Source organism: Scyliorhinus torazame, chromosome 4 (genome assembly GCF_047496885.1).
Source record: "Scyliorhinus torazame isolate Kashiwa2021f chromosome 4, sScyTor2.1, whole genome shotgun sequence".
Classification (NCBI taxonomy): domain Eukaryota; kingdom Metazoa; phylum Chordata; class Chondrichthyes; order Carcharhiniformes; family Scyliorhinidae; genus Scyliorhinus; species Scyliorhinus torazame.
In genome coordinates, this window is record NC_092710.1 from 13,416,456 (window position 1) to 13,437,384 (window position 20,929).

General features: G+C 53.1%; 1 protein-coding gene across 5 annotated transcripts in view; it reads left to right on the forward strand.

Moving 5' to 3' along the window:
- The first annotated feature begins 6,674 nt into the window (after positions 1-6,674).
- Positions 6,675-20,929, forward strand: part of LOC140410122 (uncharacterized) — a 129,310-nt gene continuing 115,055 nt past the window's right edge. For all 5 annotated transcript variants that reach the window (XR_011940504.1, XM_072498072.1, XM_072498073.1 and 2 more), the window contains exons 1-3: positions 6,675-6,954; positions 12,188-12,320; positions 18,002-18,112. Coding sequence is in view for 4 of the 5 variants with exons in the window: in XM_072498072.1 (XP_072354173.1) it covers positions 12,195-12,320; positions 18,002-18,112 (237 nt within the window). In the remaining variant the exon portion in view is untranslated. The remainder of the gene's footprint in view (positions 6,955-12,187; positions 12,321-18,001; positions 18,113-20,929) is intronic.

Here is a 20,929-nt window from a genome sequence, read left to right on the forward strand (position 1 = left end):
ATTGCTTATTGTCCTCTGTAAGCTCCTACAACCCTCCTTATCTCTGTAACCTCCCCCAGCCCCTACACCTCTTCCTATCTCTAACCTCCTCCAGTCCCTATAACCGTCTCTATCTCTGTAACCTCCTCCAGTCCCTACAACCCTCCCAATCTCTAACCTCGTCCAGCCCCTACAACTCTCCCTATCTCTGTAACCTTCCTACAACCCTCCCTATCTCTGTAATCTCCAGCCCTTACAACCCTCCCTATCTCTGTGACCTCCTCCAGTCCCTACAACTCTCCCTATCTCTATTACCTCCTCTAGCCCCTACAACCCTACCTATCTCTGTTACCTCCAGCCCCTACAACCTTCCCTATCTCTGTTACCTCCTCCAGCCCCTACAGCCCTCCCTATCTCTGTTACCTCCTCCAGTCCCTACAACTCTCCCTAGCTCTGTTACCTCCTCCAGCCCCTACAGCCCTCCCTATCTCTGTTACCTCCTCCAGCCCCTACAACCCTCCCTATCTCTGTAAACTCCACCAGCCCCTACAACCCTCCCTATCTCTGTTACCTCCTCCAGTCCCTACAACTCTCCCTATCTCTATTACCTCCTCTAGCTCCTACAACCCTCCCTATCTCTGTAACCTCCTCCAGCCCCTCCAGCCCTCCCTACCTCTGTAACCTCCTCCAGCCCCTACAAACCTCTCTGCCTCCGTAACCTCCCCCACGTCACAACTCTCCAAGACTTTTGTGCTCTTCCGAATATTGGCTTGTTGCGCAGACCGGATTTTAATGTGCCATTGCAATCACACTTGGCCAGAGAGATCAAAGGACAAAGAAAAGCACAGGAGAGGAACAGGCCCGCTCGGCCCTCCAAGGTTGTGCCAATCATGATGCCCAAACTAAAAATAAACTTCTGCCCTTACTCGGTCCGTGTCACTGTTTCCTCCCTATTCATGTCCCTACCCAGATGCCTCTTAAATGTTGCTACTGTGCTTCCACCACATGCTCTGGCAATGTGTTCCAGGCACCCACCTCTCTCTGCATGAAAACTTACCCCGCACATCTCCCTTAAACTTTCCCCCTCTCACCTTGAACCTGTGCCCTCTTGTAACTGACAATGCCACCCTTGGTAAAAGCCTCTGACTATCCACCCTGTCTGTGCCTCTCATAATTTTGTAGACCCCGATCAAGTCTCCCCTCAGCCTCCAACTTTCCAGTGAAAACAATCCTGGTTTATTCAAACACTCCTCATAGCCAACACCCTTGAGACCAGGCAACATCCTGGTGAACCTTTGCACTCTTTCCAAAGCTTCCACATCCTTCTGCTAATGTGGTGACCAGAACTGCACGCAATACTCCAAATGCGGCCTAACCAAGGTTTTATATCGCTGCAACATGATTTCCCAACTCCTGTACTCAATTCCCCGGCTGATGAATGCAAGCATGCCAAAAGTCTTCTTAATCACCTTGGCCACCTGTGTTGCCACTTTTAGGGAACTGTGGACTTGCTCGCCCAGATCCCTCTGTATGTTAATATTCCTCAGGATTCTGCCACTTATAGAATAATTCATACCTAGATTTGATCCTCCAAAATGCATCACCTCGCATTTGCCCAGATTAAACTCCATCTGCCATTTCAGTGCCCAAGTCTCCAATCTATCTATATCCTGCTGTATTCTTTGACAATCCTCGGCACTATCAGCATCTCCGCCAATCTTCGTGTCATCCACAAACTCATTAATCACACCACCCACATTTTCCTCCCGATCACTTATATATACTGCAAACAACAGAGGTCCCAGCACTGATCCCTGCGGAACACCACTAGCTACAGATCTCCATTCTCAAAAACACCCTTCCACCACTACTCTCTGTCTTCTATAACCAAGTAAGAACACCAGGTTAAAGTCCAACAGGTTTGTTTCAAACACTAGCTTTCGGAGCACTGTCAGTGAATTCACCTGGGGAAGGAGCAGTGCTCCGAAAGCTAGTGATTCCAAACAAACCTGTTGGACTTTAACCTGGTGTTGTAAGACTTCTCACTGTGCTCACCCCAGTCCAACGCCGGCATCTCCACATCATGGCTTCTATAACCGAGCCAGTTCTGTGTCCACCTGGCCAGCCCACCCCGAATCCCATGTGATTGTAGTTTTTGTACCAGTCTTCCATGTGGGACCTTGTCGACCGCCTTACTAAAGTCCATATAAACTACATCCACCGCCATTCCCTCAACACTTCAAAAAATTCAATCAAGTTGGTGAGACATGACTTTCCCCGTACAAAACCATGCTGCCTGTCACTAACTTATCCATTTGCTCGGCTGAAGAATTCCCTTCCTAAACCTCTGCACATTTTGTGTCTCTGTATTCTGTATTTGAAGATGCACTTTAACACCTTCCTGTGCGGCCAAGCTTCATTTTACACGGTGCCACAGCATTAGCACTGCTGCCTCAGAGTGCCAGAGACCCGGGTTCAATTCCGGCCTTGGGTGACTGTCTGTGTGGAGTATTATGGTCCCAACAGTGGCTCAGATACTGAACCAAAACCCTAATATTTTAGTTTCTTTTGTAAGACTGTGCGGAAAGTATACTTCACCCCAGGCGTGATTGCACGAAGAAATAGGGATTTGATATTTTAAAACAAAACTTTAATATTAGTGTCATGTGAGTGTCCCTTTAAGAAAGGTTTGTGTCTTATCACATGGCTTCAGTGATGTCATTTTGTGGGTGGAGCTGTCTTTCTATATTTTTTTCCTTTAAAAACTGTTCCAAAAGTAAACAGGATGTGGCTACCTGCCTTGGTAACTTAAAAGAGATAGTTTGCTTCCCGGATGGAGTTTGAATCCGCTGGTTGAGACTGGTTCAGACTCTCAGGAAAAAGATCAGTCCCATTCAGATGAGAATGCAGAGTGATGGGCCACACCCTTGGAAAGTGGTTTTGATTGAATTGGATTTTGTTATTGAATTGGAACAGTTAAGGGTGAATTCAGTGAGTGTTATACATAGATTACTGTCGCTGTGTGGTGTCCTTATGTTTGTAATTGATAAAAATTCTTACTGTTTGTTTAAGTATATATATATTAACTAAATTCTCAGAATAAACTGAGAATAAACCTTGTTTGGATTAAAGTCTCTACGACGTCTGATGACTCATACCTGAAGCCAATGCTTTTGTATTCAACGTAGCCAAATTCAACATAAAGGTTATAGAACATCTAGAACATACAGTGCAGAAGGAGGCCATTCGGCCCATTGAGTCTGCACCGACCCACTTAAGCCCTCAATTCCACCCTAACCCCGTAACCCAATAACCCCTGCTAACCTTTTTGGTCACTATGGGCAATTTAGCGTGGCCAATCCACCTAACCTGCACGTCTTTGGACTGTGGGAGGAAACCGGAGCACCCGGAGGAAACCCACACGCACACACGGGGAGAACGTGCAGGCTCCGCACAGACAGTCACCCCAAGCCGGAATCGAACCTGGGACCCTGGCGCTGTGAAGCCACAGTGCTAACCACTGTGCTACCGTGCTGCCAGGTGAACTCCACAATACACTTTGGAGTTTCTAAGCCCTGGCCCATAACATTAGCACAATAGTAACCTCACACCTGAAAGTAGCTGACAGTTACTCCTTAAACCAGACAACTCAAGACAGTGCATACAATGGGTGCGATTCTCTGAAATGGAGACTATGTGTTCGTGAACGACGTCGCGAAACAGGCTCGTGGAGTACGGATTCTGGCCCCCACAGGTTCACGCCGCTCCAGACTCCCTTCCCGGCGCCAAATGGCCGCCGCGCCGACCGGCGCATGCGCGGGGGACGTCTTCAGCACGCCGGCCCCGACGCAACATAGAAGGAGGTTCAGGAGCCGGCCGTGCAACAAAGTAGGCCGGGGGGGGGGGAGAGGCCGGTCCGCCGATCGGTGGGCCCCGATCGCGGGTCAGACTCCTACGGAGGCCCCCCCCCCCCCCGCTCCCCGGTGAAGGAGCGCTTTTTCCTGCCCCAGAGGCCGCCCCCCGACCCTACGCGCAGAGTTCCTGCCGGCTGCGAGCAGGGGTGAACGGCGGCGGGGTCTCTGCCGTTTCCGCGCGGCCCATCCGGGCCGGACAATCGGCGGCCCGGCCGCGGACAGCGGCCCGCGAATGGCGGCGATTCTCCGCACCTCGGAGCATCGCGCGCCGGCGTCGTGGGCGGCGCGGGGCGGTTTCGGGGATTCTCCGGCCCGGCGCAGGGCTGGGAGAATCACGCCCGATAACTTCAATTACTGTCTCTACTCCCTGAATCCCTATCCCGGCAGGAATCAGTTACGAGGAAGGAGGATGGGGAGCCCTGTCGTCATTCTGCCTCCACTTCTGTCCGCAACAACCAGAAAGGTCATGGAGCAAATAACGTTGCATCCTCTGACTGTGAAAGTAAAGAGAAACAGTGGAAATGTGGTCCGGGGCACGCACTACTTGTGCGGTCCGGGGGCTGAGTCCGCCATGAAGCACGGCACGGAACCGGAAATGCTCAGGGCTCATGGTGAATCGGTGGCCATTTTGCGCCAGTTTTCCTGCCTCGACTGTGAGTATGAAAACCGATGAGGAGGTTAAAGCTGTAAAACAAGGAGTGGTCTGGAAGAAGGAACTGAAGGCACTGTCGCTAAGTTTGCAGATGACACAAAGATCTGTCGAGCGGCAGGTACTATTGAGGAAGCAAGGGGGCTGCAGAAGGACTTGGACAGGCTCGGAGAGCGGGCAATGAAGTGGCAGATGGAATACAATGTGGAAAAGTGTGAAGTTCTGCACTTTGGAAGGAGGAATTTAGGCATAGACTATTTTCCAAATGGGGAAATGCTTCGGAAATCAGAAGCACAAAGGGACTTGGGAGTCCTTGTTCACGATTCTCTGAAGGTTAATGTGCAGGTTCAGTCGGCAGTTAGGAAGGCAAATGCAATGTTCGCATTCATGTCGAGAGGGCTAGAATACAAGACCAGGGATGTACTTCTGAGGCTGTATAAGGCTCTGGTCAGACCCCATTTGGAGTATTGTGAGCAGTTTTGGGCCCCGTATCTAAGGAAGGATGTGCTGGTCTCGGAAAGGGTCCAGAGGAGGTTCACAAGAATGATCCCCGGAATGAAGAGCTTGTCGTATGAGGAACGTTTGAGGACTCCGGGTCTATACTCGTTGGAGTTTAGAAGGATGAGGGGGAATCTTATTGAAACTTACAGGATACTGCGAGGCCGGGATAGAGTGGACGTGGAGAGGATGTTTCCACTAGTAGGAAAAACTGGAACCAGAGGACACAATCTCAAACTAAAGGGACGATCCTTTAAAACAGAGATAAGGAGGAATTTCTTCAGCCAGAGGGTGGTGAATCTGTGGAACTCTTTGCCGCAGAAGGCTGTGGAGACCAAATCGCTGAGCGTCTTTAAGACAGAGATAGATAGGTTCTTGATTAATAAGGAGATCAGGGGTTATGGGGAGAAGGCAGGAGAATGGGGATGAGAACAATATCAGCCATGATTGAATGGCGGAGCAGACTCGATGGGCCGAGTGGCCTAATTCTGCCCCAATGTCTTATGGTCTGATGCACAATCAATGACCACTAAAGCGAGGTTGTAGTCCAACTGAAGGCTTTAATAAGCTAGATGTTTCCCCCAGCAGCTCAGGTACAGAAAGAAGGCTGCTGGGGCGGCACGGGCTCTTATACCCCGCCTTGCAGGGCGGAGCTACCATACAGCTTGACCAATGGGAAACATACAATATCTACCAATGGTGTTCCAGCATTACCAGGTACCGTAATACCTCTACACAGACTACCACATGGTCAAATGATGCAAACACAGCCAACCGACTCTGAGAACATTGAACCATCATCTATGCTAGTCACTGAACGTAACCATGAGCAGGACAAGAGAGAATGTAAAGCTGGAGGGATTGGAGAGTGTTTAGTGATTAAAAACAAACCAAATATTTCCCTCAGCGTTGATGACACCTCTTGTAGGTTGGCTGTGGAAGATCCCCGAAATCTGGATAGACATTCATTGGACGATCGGGCGAGATTGATTGCATTGCACGAGAGACAGGGAGAGAGACAGACAGAAGTGCAGAAGGAACTCATTTAGAGGGATACGTAACTCCTATCGGTGAAGTTTATAGAGGCTTGGCTGTTTTATCTGGTAACGAGGGACAGCTTAGCTCGCTTGGCTAGATAGCTGGTTTGTGATGGAGAGCGGGGCCAGCTCAGCAGGTTCAATTCCCGTACCGGGACTATGGCAACTTTACCATGGGGCAGCATGGTAATACAGTGGTTAGCTCAGGCCCAGGTTCGATTCCCGGCTTGGGTGACTGTGCGGAGTCTGCACGTCCTCCCCGTGTGTGCGTGGGTTTCCTCCGGGTGCTCCGGTTTCCTCCCACAGTCCAAAGATGTGCAGGTTAGATGGCCATGATAAATTGCCCTTGTCCACAACAAAGGTTCGGTGGGGTTACGGGGATAGTGTGGAGGCATGGGCTTAGGTAGGGTGCCCTTTCCAAGGGCCGGTGCAGACTCGATGGTCCGAATGGCCTCTTTATGCTCTGTAAATTGTATGATTCTGGGAGTAAACTGAGGAGGTGGCCTGATCGAGGTTTTTAAGTCGATGAAAGTGCGCGAGAGCAGCACTAGGTGGAGCTTACCAGTTAAGCCAGTGGAGAATTGAGAGATTGCAACAGATTTCACTGTGTTGTGGAACTGTTTACCCTCGCTCAGTTAATGAGCTGGGAGTTAAATGGAACCCAGCTGAACAAGGATGTGAACCCATTGCTCCCAGGACGGAGTAAAGCTGACTTGGAGAGCGTTTGCCTTGTGGACTATGAGGAATATTCCGACTGACCTCCTTTAGTTGGTCGGTGTGCAGCCTGATCGAATGTTGCTGGAAGTTGGTGAAGTTTGTTTGGGAACCTCGGTGTAAATTGGGAAGCTTGTCGGGACGTTGGATTCGGTACTTCACAGTGAGTAACCAGCTGGGTGTGGGAGCTTTACTGTGTGGGATTGTTTAACCCTACACCATCCTTACAATCAGCATCGCATACTGTCGCTCAAACAGTCCGCTCTCTCTCTCTCTCTTTCCCCTTCTCTCTCTCCCTGCTTTTCACTTCTCTCTCTCTCCCTCTTTCCTCTTCTCTCTCTCCCGCTTTCCCCTTCTCTCTCTCCCTCTTTCCTCTTCTCTCTCTCCCTGCTTTTCACTTCTCTCTCTCTCCCTCTTTCTCCTTCTCTCTCTCCCTGCTTTTCTCTTCTCTCTCCCTCTTTCCCCTTCTCTCTCTCCCTGCTTTTCTCTTCTCTCTCTCCCGCTTTCCCCTTCTCTCTCTCCCTCTTTCCTCTTCTCTCTCTCCCTCTTTCCTCTTCTCTCTCTCCCTCTTTCCTCTTCTCTCTCTCCCTCTTTCCTCTTCTCTCTCTCCCTCTTTCCTCTTCTCTCTCTCCCTCTTTCCTCTTCTCTCTCTCCCGCTTTCCCCTTCTCTCTCTCTCCCTCTTTCCTCTTCTCTCTCCCTCTTTCCTCTTCTCTCTCTCCCTGCTTTTCTCTTCTCTCTCTCCCTCTTTCCTCTTCTCTCTTTCCCTGCTTTTCTCTTCTCTCTCTCCCTCTTTCCTCTTCTCTCTCTCCCTGCTTTCCTCTTCTCTCTCTCCCTCTTTCCTCTTCTCTCTCTCCCTCTTTCCTCTTCTCTCTCTTTCCCCTTCTCTCTCTCCCTCTTTCCTCTTCTCTCTCTCCCTCTTTCCTCTTCTCTCTCTCCCTGCTTTTCTCTTCTCTCTCTCCCTCTTTCCTCTTCTCTCTCTCCCTGCTTTTCTCTTCTCTCTCTCCCTCTTTCCTCTTCTCTCTCTCCCTGCTTTCCTCTTCTCTCTCTCCCTTTTTCCTCTTCTCCCTCTCCCTCTTTCCCCTTCTCCCTCTCCCTCTTTCCCCTTCTCTCTCTCCCTCTTTCCTCTTCTCTCTCTTTCCCCTTCTCTCTCTCCCTCTTTCCTCTTCTCTCTCTCCCTCTTTCCTCTTCTCTCTCTCCCTGCTTTTCTCTTCTCTCTCTCCCTCTTTCCTCTTCTCTCTCTCCCTGCTTTTCTCTTCTCGCTCTCCCTCTTTCCTCTTCTCTCTCTCCCTGCTTTCCTCTTCTCTCTCTCCCTTTTTCCTCTTCTCCCTCTCCCTCTTTCCCCTTCTCTCTCTCCCTCTTTCCTCTTCTCTCTCTCCCTCTTTCCTCTTCTCTCTCTCCCTGCTTTTCTCTTCTCTCTCTCCCTCTTTCCTCTTCTCTCTCTCCCTGCTTTTCTCTTCTCTCTCTCCCTCTTTCCTCTTCTCTCTCTCCCTGCTTTTCTCTTCTCTCTCTCCCTCTTTCCTCTTCTCTCTCTCCCGCTTTCCTCTTCTCTCTCTCCCTCTTTCCTCTTCTCTCTCTCCCTCTTTCCTCTTCTCTCTCTCCCTCTTCTCTCTCTCCCTGCTTTCCTCTTCTCTCTCTCCCTCTTTCCTCTTCTCTCTCTTCCTCTTTCCTCTTCTCTCTCTCCCTCTTTCCTCTTCTCTCTCTCCCTCGTTCCTCTTCTCTCTCTCCCTCTTTCCTCTTCTCTCTCTCCCTGCTTTCCTCTTCTCTCTCTCCCTCTTTCCTCTTCTCTCTCTCCCTCTTTCCTCTTCTCTCTCTCCCTGCTTTTCTCTTCTCTCTCTCCCTCTTTCCTCTTCTCTCTCTCCCTGCTTTTCTCTTCTCTCTCTCCCTGCTTTCCTCTTCTCTCTCTCCCTCTTTCTTCCTCTCTCTCTCCCTCTTTCCTCTTCTCTCTCTCCCTCTTTCCTCTTCTCTCTCTCCCTCTTTCCTCTCTTCTCTCTCCCTCTTTCCACTTCTCTCTCTCCCTCTTTCCCCTTCTCTCTCTCCCTGCTTTCTTCCTCTCTGTCTCCCTCTTTCCTCTTCTCTATCTCCCTCTTTCCTCTTCTCTCACTCCCTTTCCCCCTCTCTCTCCCTCTTCCCTCTTCTCTCTCTCTTTCCTCTTCTCTCTCGTTCCCCTTTTCTCTCTTCCTCTTTCCTCTTCTCTCTCTCCCTTTTCCTCTTCTCTCTCTCCCTCTTCCCTCTTCTCTCTCACCCTGCTTTTCTCTTCTCTCTCTCCCTCTTTCCCCTTCTCTTTTCTCTCTTCCTCTTTCCTCTTCTCTCTCTCCATTTTCCTCGTCTCTCACTCCCTTTTCCCCCCCTCTCTCCCTCTTCCCTCTTCTCTCTCTCTTTCCTCTTCTCTCTCTTTCCCCTTTTCTCTCTTCCTCTTTCCCCTTCTCTCTCTCCCTCTTTCCTCTTCTCTCTCTTTCCTCTTTTCTCTCTTTCCCCTTCTCTCTCTCCCTCTTTCCCCTTCTCTCTCTCCCTCTTTCCTCTTCTCGCCCTCCCTCTTCTCTCTCTCCCTCTTTCCTCTTCTCTCTCTCCCTCTTTCCTCTTCTCTCTCTCCCTCTTTCCTCTTCTATCTCTCCCTCTTCCCTCTTCTCTCTCTCCCTCTTCTGAATCTCTCCCTCTTTCCTCTTCTCTCTCTCCCTCTTTCCTCTTCTCTCTCCCTCTTCTCTCTCTCCCTCTTTTCTCTTCTCTCTCTCCCTTTTTCCTCTTCTCTCCCTCTCCCTCTTTCCTCTTCTCTCCCTCCCTCTTCCCTCTCTCTCTCTTTTCTCTTCTCTCTCTCCCTTTTTCCTCTTCTCTCTCTCTCCCTCTTTCCTCTTCTCCATCTCCCTCTTTCCTCTTCTCCCTCTCCCTCTTTCCTCTTCTCTCTCTCCCTCTTTCTTCTTCTCTCTCTCCCTGCTTTCCCCTTCTCTGGCCCGGGTCCAGTTTCACGTGCACCACTTTAGAAATTACCCTAAAAACCTCCTTCCAGTAATCCTCCAGCTTTGGGCAGGACCAAAACATATGAACGTGATTAGCGGGGCCTCCCCCGCAACTTCACACACATCTTCTACTCCTTCAAAGAATCGGCTCATCCTCGCCCTCGTGAGATGTGCTCTGTACAACACCTTCAGCTGTACCAGCCCCGACCTCGCGCACGAGGTGGAGGCATTCACCCTCCGGAGCACCTCACACCAGACCCCCTCCTCCATATCCTCTCCCAGCTCTTCCTCCCACTTTGCTTTGATCCCTTCCAGTGGTGCCTTCTCCTCTTCCAAAATAGCTCCGTAAACTGCCGACACTGCCTCCTTCTCCAGTCCCCTTGTCGTCAACACCTCCCCCAGCAATGTGGAGGCCGGCTCCACCGGTAACCTCTGTACCTCCTTTCTGGCAAAATCTCGAACCTGCATGTACCTAAACATTTCCCCCTGCTCCAGCCCATACTTCGCTTCCAGCTCCCTCAATCCTGCAAACCGACCCCAAGAAACAAATCTTTTAGCGTCTTAATCCCCTTCTCCTCCCATTCCCGAAAACTTCCATCCCACCTCCCTGGCTCAAATCTGTGGTTCCCCCGAATCGGCATTTCCCTTGACCCTGCCCCCAACCCAAAGTGTTGGCTATTACCGGACTCCCGGAGTATCTTCCCGGGACTATCGGGAGCGGCGCTGTCGCCCGTGCTTTCAATCCCGACCACGTACACAAACTCTCCTCCATTCTGACCCACGGGGAATCCACCCCTCTGACCCAGCTCCGCACCTTCTCCAAATTCGCCGCCCTGGAGTAATACATCAGGTTCCGGAGACCCCAACCCCCTGCCTGCCTTCCCCTCTGTAACCCAAGTGCTGTATCTAACTGCTTCTTCAAAACATGCAATGTTTTGGCCTCAACGACCTCCTGTGGGAATGAATCCCACAGGCCGACCACTCTTTGGGTGAAGAAATGTCTCCTCATCTCTGTCCTTGATGGTCTACCCCGGATCCTCAGACTGTGACCCCTGGGGCGTGATTCTCCGACCCCCCACCGGGTCGGAGAATCGCCGGGGGCCGGCGTGAATCCCGCCCCCGCCGTGTCCCGAATTCTCCACCCCCGGCGATTCTCCGGTCCGTGATGGGTCGGTACTGAGGGGGTGCTGCACTGTCAGAGGGTCAGTACTGAGGGAGTGCCGCACTGTCAGAGGGTCAGTACTGAGGGAGTGCCGCACTGTCAGAGAGGGTCAGTACTGAGGGAGTGCCGCACTGTCAGAGGGTCAGTACTGAGGGAGTGCCGCACTGTCAGAGAGGGTCAGTACTGAGGGAGTGCCGCACTGTCAGAGGGTCAGTACTGAGGGAGTGCTGCACTGTCAGAGGGTCAGTACTGAGGGAGTGCCGCACTGTCAGAGGGTCAGTACTGAGGGAGTGCTGCACTGTCAGAGGGTCAGTACTGAGGGAGTGCCGCACTGTCAGAGGGTCAGTACTGAGGGAATGCTGCACTGTCAGAGGGTCAGTACTGAGGGAGTGCTGAACTGTCAGAGGGTCAGTACTGAGGGAGTGTTGCACTATCAGAGGGTCAGTACTGAGGGAGTGCTGAACTGTCAGAGGGTCAGTACTGAGGGAGTGTTGCACTATCAGAGGGTCAGTACTGAGGGAGTGCCGCACTGTCAGAGGGTCAGTACTGAGGGAGTGCTGCACTGTCAGAGGGTCAGTACTGAGGGAGTGCCGCACTGTCAGAGGGTCAGTACTGAGGGAGTGCTGCACTGTCAGAGTGTCAGTACTGAGGGAGTGCTGCACTGTCAGAGGGTCAGTACTGAGGGAGTGCCGCACTGTCAGAGGGTCAGTACTGAGGGAGTGCTGCACTGTCAGAGTGTCAGTACTGAGGGAGTGCTGCACTGTCAGAGGGTCAGTACTGAGGGAGTGCCGCACTGTCAGAGGATCAGTACTGAGGGAGTGCTGAACTGTCAGAGGATCAGTACTGAGGGAGTGCTGAACTGTCAGAGGGTCAGTACTGTGGGAGCGCACCAAGGCCCTCTGACCCTCTGCGCTGGGTGTTAACGATCCCGCAGTGACCACGCCTCAGACCGACGCTGATTATTGGCTGGGAAAACACAAACATTGTGAAATGAGCTGGAGAAAGTGCAGAAGAATTTCTTTAATGTCAGCATCGCAAATAATCGAAGTGTATTTATGTGGGAATTGGGAGTGGATACTCCCTCCTGGCCTGTGTTTTCCAGCCCCCTCCCTCCCCACTCCCGGCCCATTGCTGCCTCTCAGTGAGGAGGGGGTGTCGGGGAGGGGGGGGGGGGGGTCATCGTCAGCGGGGGTCAGTCACAACACACAACAGGCCCGTGGCCCCCCTGCCCAGAGAATGCACCTTCACCGTGCCAATGACAATTGTATTTTTATTCTCACAGGATCGCCATGGCATCACCAGGGACGCCGGCAGGGGGGAGTGCTAACCCCCAGCCAGCTGCCAGCTCCGCCGTGCACAGCAAGATGCCAGACGCTCTCCAAAGATACCGCGCCTGGGAGCCAAAATCGATGGGGGTACGAATCTCTGTCTCTGTTCCCCCTGAGATCCACGCCTCTTCCTCGCTGTCTCTCGGTCACTCCCACTGTCGCTATCTCTCTCTCTCTCCTTGTGCCTCTCTGTTGCTTCGTCTCTCCCTCTCTCATTCAGTATTCCTGTCTCTTTATCTGTCTGCTTTCCTCTCTCTCCCTCCCAGACTCTTGTTTCCTGAGGCGCGATCAATTGGACGAAGGCGATAGTTGAATCCAGCTGAGGCTTTATTGCTGTCAGATGTGTGGCCTCCCACAGCAGCTGGCGAAATGGCTGCTGGCTGGAGGACACGCATATTTATACCCCGCCTCCTGGGCGGAGCCAGCAGGCAGGGGCTACCGGCGAACCTGTAAGTACAGGCCCTACCGTACATCCCCTAATACAGGTGCAGCAGTGGTTTACCACATTGTCCTGTCTCTCTCTCTCTCTCTCTCCATCGTCTTGTCTGTCCGTGTCTCTATCCGACTGTCTGCTTCTCTCTCTATCTCTATCTGTCTCTCTTGTCTCTCTCTCTCTCTCTCTCTCTCTCCCTGTCTCCTGGTCTTTTAGTCTCTGTTTTCGATTGTCCGTCGTCTCTCTCTGCCCCTCAATCTGTCTCACTCGCTCTATCTTACATCACTGGCGTTTCGATCTCTCTCTGTCTCTGCTCTTGGTCTGTCTGTCTCCCTGTCTGTCTGTCTGTCTCCCTGTCTGTCTGTCTGACTCTCTGTTTGACTCTCTCTCTCTTCTGCCTCAGTCATTGTCTCTGCCGATCGGCGGCTGCTGGCAGCGCCCCCCCCCCCCCCGGCGATTCTCCGGCTTGCGATGGGCCGAGTGGCCGCCCTTTTACGGCCGGCCCCGCCGGGGTCCTGGGGGGGGGGGGGGGCGCGGAGGGATCTGGCCCCTGGAGGAGCCCCCACGGTGGCCTGGCCCGCGATCGGGGCCCACCGATCCACGAGCGGGCCTGTGCCGTGGGAGCTCTCTATCCTCCCGCACCCACTCCGGGGTCGGCCTAGCCCCGATCCTGTGCTGCGCGTCCACCCGCTCATCGTGGGGGGTTTGCCTTGTTATTTTTGCGGCCAGCCTCAACACCCTCGACACTGCCCGGCCCGCAATGCCCACTGCAACAGTTGCGGCCGAAAAGGGCACTTTGCCAAGGCCTGCCTCGCCAAGCCTCAGGCCCGGACTACCGACTCTCGGGCCCGCAGGCCTCGCAATATGGCAGCGTACCTGCCCACTCCGACTCCGCACAGCACGTGCGACTCACGGGGGCCGCCATTTTGGCCATCCTCCCCCACGCGGCTGGCCACGTGCGATCCATGGGGGCCGCCATCTTGGACGCCATCTTCCCCGACGCCCGCCACGCTTGATCAACGGGGGCCGCCATCCTGGACGCCATCTGCTACACCGCTCGACGCGTACGACCTGCTCGGACGGTCACCGGGGGGCCGGCTCAGCACAGCCGACCACGCCGCCGGTTACCCTCAACTCAGCGCAGTCACCTTGGACCAGTCGCGACCCAAGTACCTCAAGAGCTCAACGATGGCCGTCCGGGTTAACGGGTACGAGACACCTTGCCTGTTCGACTCCGGGAACGCTGAGAGTTTCATCCACCCGGATCTGGTAAGCCGCTGCTCGCTCCCGATATTCCCGGCGCAACAAACAATTTCCCTCGCCTCCGGGTCTCACTCGGTACAAAACTACGGTAACCTTAGCGGTCCAGGGCGCGGAGTACACTAATTTCCAGCTGTACGTGCTCCCAGACCTCTGCGCCCCCCTCCTTTTAGGGCTCGATTTTCAATGTAATCTCAAGAGCCTGACGCTTAGTTTTGGCGGACCCCTGCCCCCACTCACTGTGTGCAGCCTCGCCACTCTGAGAGTCGACCCTCCTTCCCTCGTCGCTAATCTCACCGCTGATTGCAAGCCAGTAGCCACTCGCAGCAGGCGATATAGCATGCAGGACAGAATATTTATTAGGTCTGAGGTCCTGCGACTCTTGCGGGAAGGAATCATCGAGGCCAGCAACAGCCCCTGGAGAGCTCAGGTGTTGGTCGCCAAGACCGGGGAGAAGCTCCGGATGGTGGCCGATTACAGCCTGACATTAACCGGTTTACGCAACTCGATGCATGCCCCCTTCCCCGGATTGCAGCCATGGTCAATCAGATCGCGCACTACTGGGTGTTCTCCACGGTGGATCTGAACTCTGCGTACCACCAGCTCCCAACCCGCCCGGAGGGCCGCCACTACACGGCGTTTGAGGCAAACGGCCGCCTTTTCCATTTCCTCCAGGTCCCCATTGGCGTCACGAACGGGGTTTCGGTGTTCCAAAGAACGATGGGCCGAATGGTGGACCGGTACGGGCTGCGGGCCACGTTTCCGTACTTGGACAACGTCACCATCTGCGGCCATGATCAGCAGGACCACGACGCCAACCTCCAGAGATTTCTCCAAACCGCCCAAACCCTAAACTTTACGTACAACAAGGAGAAATGCGTTTTCCGCACAACCAGATTAGCCATCCTCGGCTACGTCGTGGAAAACGGGGTTCCAGGACCCGACCCTGACCGTATGCGCCCCTCCTGCAACTCCCTCTCCCCCACTGCCCCAAGGCCCTGAAGAGGTGCCTCGGGTTCTTTTCCTACTACGCCCAGTGGGTCCGCCAGTGTGCGGACAAAGCCCGCCCACTAATCAAGGCCACCATCTTCCCACTGGCAGCCGAGGCCCGCCAGGCCTTCAGCTGCATCAAGGCGGACATCGCCAAAGCGGCAATGCGCGCGGTGGATGAGTCCGTCCCCTTCCAGGTGGAGAGCGACGCCTCAGCGGTCGCTCTCACCGCCACCCTCAACCAAGCAGGCAGACCGGTAGCGTTTTTTTCCCGCACCCTCACCACCTCCGAAATTCGACACTCCTCGGTCGAAAAAGAAGCCCAAGCCATTGTGGAAGCCGTGCGGCACTGGGGGCACTATCTCGCTGGTAGGAGGTTTACCCTCGTCACCGACCAACGATCGGTTGCCTTCATGTTCGACAATACGCAGCGGGACAAGATCAAGAACGATAAGATCTTGAGGTGGAGGATTGAACTCTCCACCTATAACTACGATATAGTATATCGTCCTGGGAAGCTCAATGAGCCCCCAGATGCCCTGTCCCGCGGCACATGCTCCAGTGCGCAAGATGACCGACTACGGGCTATCCACGATGACCTCTGCCACCCGGGGGTCACCCGGCTTATCCATTACATCAAGGCCCGCAACCTGCCCTACTCCACTGAGGAGGTCAGAGCTATAACCAGGGACTGCCAGATCTGTGCAGAGTGTAAACCGCACTTCTATCAACCGGATAAGGCCCATCTGGTAAAGGCATCCCGGCCCTTTGAACGCCTCAGTATCGATTTCAAAGGGCCCCTCCCCTCGAATAATCGCAATACCCACTTTCTCAATATTATTGATGAGTTCTCCCGCTTCCCGTTTGCCATCCCCTGCCCCGATATGACCACGTCCGCCGTCATTAAAGCCCTGCATAGTGTCTTCACCCTGTTTGGTTTCCCCAGTTATGTCCACAGTGACCGGGGCTCGTCGTTCATGAGCGACGAACTGCGTCAGTACCTGCTCAGTAAGGGTATTGCTTCGAGCAGGACTACCAGTTATAGCCCCAGGGGAAACGGGCATGTGGAGAGGGAGAACGCGACGGTCTGGAAGACCATCCTACTGACCCTGCGGTCCAGGAATCTCCCGGTGTCCCACTGGCAGGAAGTCCTCCCCGATGCGCTCCACTCTATTAGGTCCCTCCTTTGCACGGCCACAAACCAGACTCCTCCTTGTTTATTTTCCCCAGGGGGACTACCTCAGGGGCCTCGCTCCCACCCTGGCTGATGACACCGGGTCCGGTTCTCCTCCGGAAACACGTTCGGACCCATAAGACCGAGCCCCTGGTAGAGAGGGTCCAGCTCCTGCACTCAAACCCGCACTACGCATATGTTGAGCACCCCGATGGTCGACAGGATACCGTCTCCCTCCGAGACCTTGCGCCCGCAGGCTCCGCCACCACTACGTCCACAGTACCCCCCGCGCTGTACCCCGCTCTTTCTCCCATGCCCAGCGCCCCCGCGCCCATTTGGCTCCCGCGCTCCCTTCCACCCGGCACACCAGTCCGCAGGGATGAAGCTCAGGAAGAGCTGCTCCCGGACTCCCCGCCTGTGCCTGCTCCGGACCCACTTCCCCAGCCACCTGAAACGGCTGCAACACCAGCGCTTCGGCGGTCGCAGCGTATAATCCGGCGACCGGACCGACTGAATCTATGAGCCCGTCACACCCGCCGGACTTCATTTTTAAACAGGGGGTGAATGTGGTGAATGTAAATACAGTTAATTCACCAGTTATGTTCTATGTTATTAACCCTGTGGGTTTTATCAGTGGGCCATTGTATGGCTTCACCCACAGGGGGAGGTGTTGGAGGATGTTGCAGCATGTACGGGCTCCGCCCATGGCTCCGCCCCTTTGAAGGAGTATAAGAGTAGGTGGCCTGTGGGACTGTCCTCAGTATGTACCAGTCGCAGGCAAGCAAAGTGGATAGTTAATTAAAACCATTGTTTTACTCCAACACGAGTCCTTGAGTGAATTGATGGTCGCATCAGTCTCTCTCTCTATCTCTTTCACTTTCTCTGTCTCTCATTCTCTGTGTTCCTCTCCATTCTTCCCTCAGTCCTTCCTTTGGTTGCCTCCCTCTCCGTATCTGTGTGTCTCATTCTCTCACTCTCTGGGTCTCTTTCTTTCACTGTCTCACTCCCTTTGCCTCCCAGTCTCTGTTCTGTCTCGCTTGGATACTATTTAATTAGTGAATAACCATCATGAATGTTAATGGCATCATACAATCCTCACAGTGCTGTAAGAAACTAGAGAAGGGGCTGAATGGGGCCTCCTCCTGTTCCTGTGTAACGGGCTGGAGAAGGGGCTGAATGGGGCCTCCTCCTGTTCCTGTGTAACGGGCTGGAGAAGGGGCTGAATGGGGCCTCCTCCTGTTCCTGTGTAACAGGCTGGAGAAGGGGCTGAATGGGGCCTCCTCCTGTTCCTGTGTAACAGGCTGGAGAAGGGGCTGAATGGGGCCTCCTCCTGTTCCTGTGTAACAGGCTGGAGAAGGGGCTGAATAGGGCCTCCTCCTGTTCCTGTGTAACGGGCTGGAGAAGGGGCTGAATGGGGCCTCCTCCTGTTCCTGTGTAACAGGCTGGAGAAGGGGCTGAATGGGGCCTCCTGTTCCTGTGTAACAGGCTGGAGAAGGGACTGAATGGGGCCTCCTCCAGTTCCTGTGTAACGGGCTGGAGAAGGGGCTGAATGGGGCCTCCTCCTGTTCCTGTGTAACAGGCTGGGGAAGGGGCTGAATGGGGCCTCCTCCTGTTCCTGTGTAACGGGCTGGAGAAGGGGCTGAATGGGGCCTCCTCCTGTTCCTGTGTAACAGGCTGGAGAAGGGGCTGAATGGGGCCTCCTGTTCCTGTGTAACGGGCTGGAGAAGGGGCTGAATGGGGCCTCCTCCTGTTCCTGTGTAACGGGCTGGAGAAGGGGCTGAATGGGGCCTCCTGTTCCTGTGTAACAGGCTGGAGAAGGGGCTGAATGGGACCTCCTCCTGTTCCTGTGTCACAGGCTGGTTTGATGAATTTTCCTGTGGCTCTTACTGCTGGAATTTGCTTAATTTGCAGGTTGCTTTGGTTCTGTTGGGAATAATTCTCTTTGTACTGGAACTTACGCTTTTCTGGCTGATCAACTCAATGGTGATCAAGACTGGGACTCCGTTTTACACTGCTGTGCTGGTGAGTTTGATTGTTTTTCTGATTTCCTTATTACTCTCTCTATCTCTCTCTCTCACTCACACTCTCTTTCACACTTCCATACACTCACATATATCCACATGTATAGACTCTCACAGACGAACATTGACACATACACACACACACACACACACACGAGCAGGTCAGAGGCTGGGAATCCTGCGGAGAGTAACTCACCTCCTGACCCCCCCCAAAGCCTGTCGCCCATCGACAAGGCACAAGTCAGGAGTGTGAGGGAAACTCTCCACTTGCCTGGATGAGCGCAGCTCCGACAACGCTCGAGAAGCTCGACACCATCCAGGACAAAGCAGCCCCGCTTGATTGCTCCCCTTCCACAAACATTCACTCCCACCCCCCCCCCGACGCACAGTGTCAGCCGTGTGTCCCATCTACAAGATGCACAGCAGCAACTCACCGAGGTTCCTCAGGCAGCACCTTCCAAACCCACGCCCGCCTCCATCTAGAAGGACAAGAGCAGCAGATACCCGGGAACCCCACCACCTGGAGGCTCCCCTCCGAGTCACTCACCACCCCGACTGGGAAATATATCGGCCGTTCCTTCACTGTTGCCGGGGCAACATAAGAACATAAGAACTAGGAGCAGGAGTCGGCCATCTGGCCCCTCGAGCCTGCTCCACCATTCAATGAGATAAGGCTGGTCTTTTGTGGACTCAGCTCCACTTTCCGGCCCGAACACCATAACCCTTAATCTCTTTATTCTTCAAAAAACTATCTTTATCTTAAAAACATTTAATGAAGGAGCCTCTACTGCTTCACTGGGCAAGGAATTCCATAGATTCACAACCCTTTGGGTGGAGAAGTTCCTCCTAAACTCAGTCCTAAATCTACTTCCCCTTATTTTGAGGCTATGCCCCCTGGTTCTGCTTTCACCCGCCAGTGGAAACAACCTGCCCGCATCTATCCTATCTATTCCCTTCATAATCTTATATGTTTCTATAAGATCCCCCCTCATCCTTCTAAATTCCAACGAGTACAGTCCCAGTCTACTCAACCTCTCCTCGTAATCCAACCCCTTCAGCTCTGGGATTAACCTAGTGAATCTCCTCTGCACACCCTCCAGTGCCAGTACGTCCTTTCTCCAGTAAGGAGACCAAAACTGAACACAATACTCCAGGTGTGGCCTCACTAACACCTTATACAATTGCAGCAGAACCTCCCTAGTCTTAAACTCCATCCCTCTAGCAATGAAGGACAAAATTCCATTTGCCTTCTTAATCACCTGTTGCACCTGCAAACCAACTTTTTGCGACTCATGCACTAGCACACCCAGGTCTCTCTGCACAGCAGCATGTTTTAATATTTTAGCATTTAAATAATAATCCCTTTTGCTGTTATTCCTACCAAAATGGACAACCTCACATTTGTCAACATTGTATTCCATCTGCCAGACACTTAGCCGATCCAAATCCCTCTGCAGACTTCCAGTATCCTCTGCACTTTTTGTTTCACCACTCATCTTAGTGTCGTCTGCAAACTTGGACACATTGCCCTTGGACCCCAACTCCAAATCATCTATGTAAATTGTGAACAGTTGTGGGCCCAACACTGATCCCTGAGGGACACCACTAGCTATTGATTGCCAACCAGAGAAACACCCATTAATCCCCACTCTTTGCTTTCTATTAATTAACCAATCCTCTATCCATGCCACTACTTTCCCCTTACAAGTCTGCACAACATCCTGGAACTCCCTCTCTGACAGCACAGTGGGTGCACCTACACTTCAGGGACTGCAGAGGTTCAAGAAGGCAGCTCCCCACCACCCTCTGAAGGGGTAACTTGGGATAGGGCAATAAATAGGTCGAGCAAAGATCAATTGCACAAAGACGCAGATTGGGTACAACTGTGGCTTTATTACAGTCAGATGCGTGGCCTCCTGCTGCAGCTGGCGAAATGGCAGGGCACTGGAGGTCACGCATGTTTATACAGTTCTCCCTGGGCAGAGCCAGCCGGCAGGGGCTACCGGCGAACCTGTAGTCCAGGTCCTACCTCACATCTCCTATTACAGCGGTTCACCACAAGCCAGTGACACCAGCACCCTGTAAGTGACTAAAAAGCTCACACTGATACATACACACACGTACACACACTCACATTCATACGCACACTCACACACACACACGAGCTCACACGTACCTAGAAACCGTTACACACACTCATCGACACTCATACGCACACACATTCACACACACGCGCACACTCACTGATGTACTGACACACCCTCGCAGATGCACTCACATACATTCATACGCACATTCACATAATACACACTCAGACTTGTGCAGACAAACTGGCACACTCACTCATCGACACTCTTGTACACACACACACTCACACAAACACACCCGCAAACACACTCACATATACACACTCATAAACACATTCAAATGTGCTCACACACTCATACACATGCACTCACACACACTCACTTAAATACACACTCAAGTATGCACACTCACACTCAAATATACATCCACTCAAATATACACACACACTCACCTAGACAGACATACACACTGCCACACTCTCATAGAAACATAGAATTTACAGTACAGAAGGAGGCCATTCAGCCCATCGAGTCTGCACCGGCTCTTGGAAAGAGCACCCTACCCAAGCCCACACCCCAACCCTATCCATAACCCAGTAACCCCACCCAACACTAAGGGCAATTTTGGACACTAAGGGGCAATTTATCACGGCCAATCCACCTAACCTGCACATCTTCGGACTGTGGGAGAAAACCAGAGCACCCGGAAGAAACCCACGCACACACGGGGA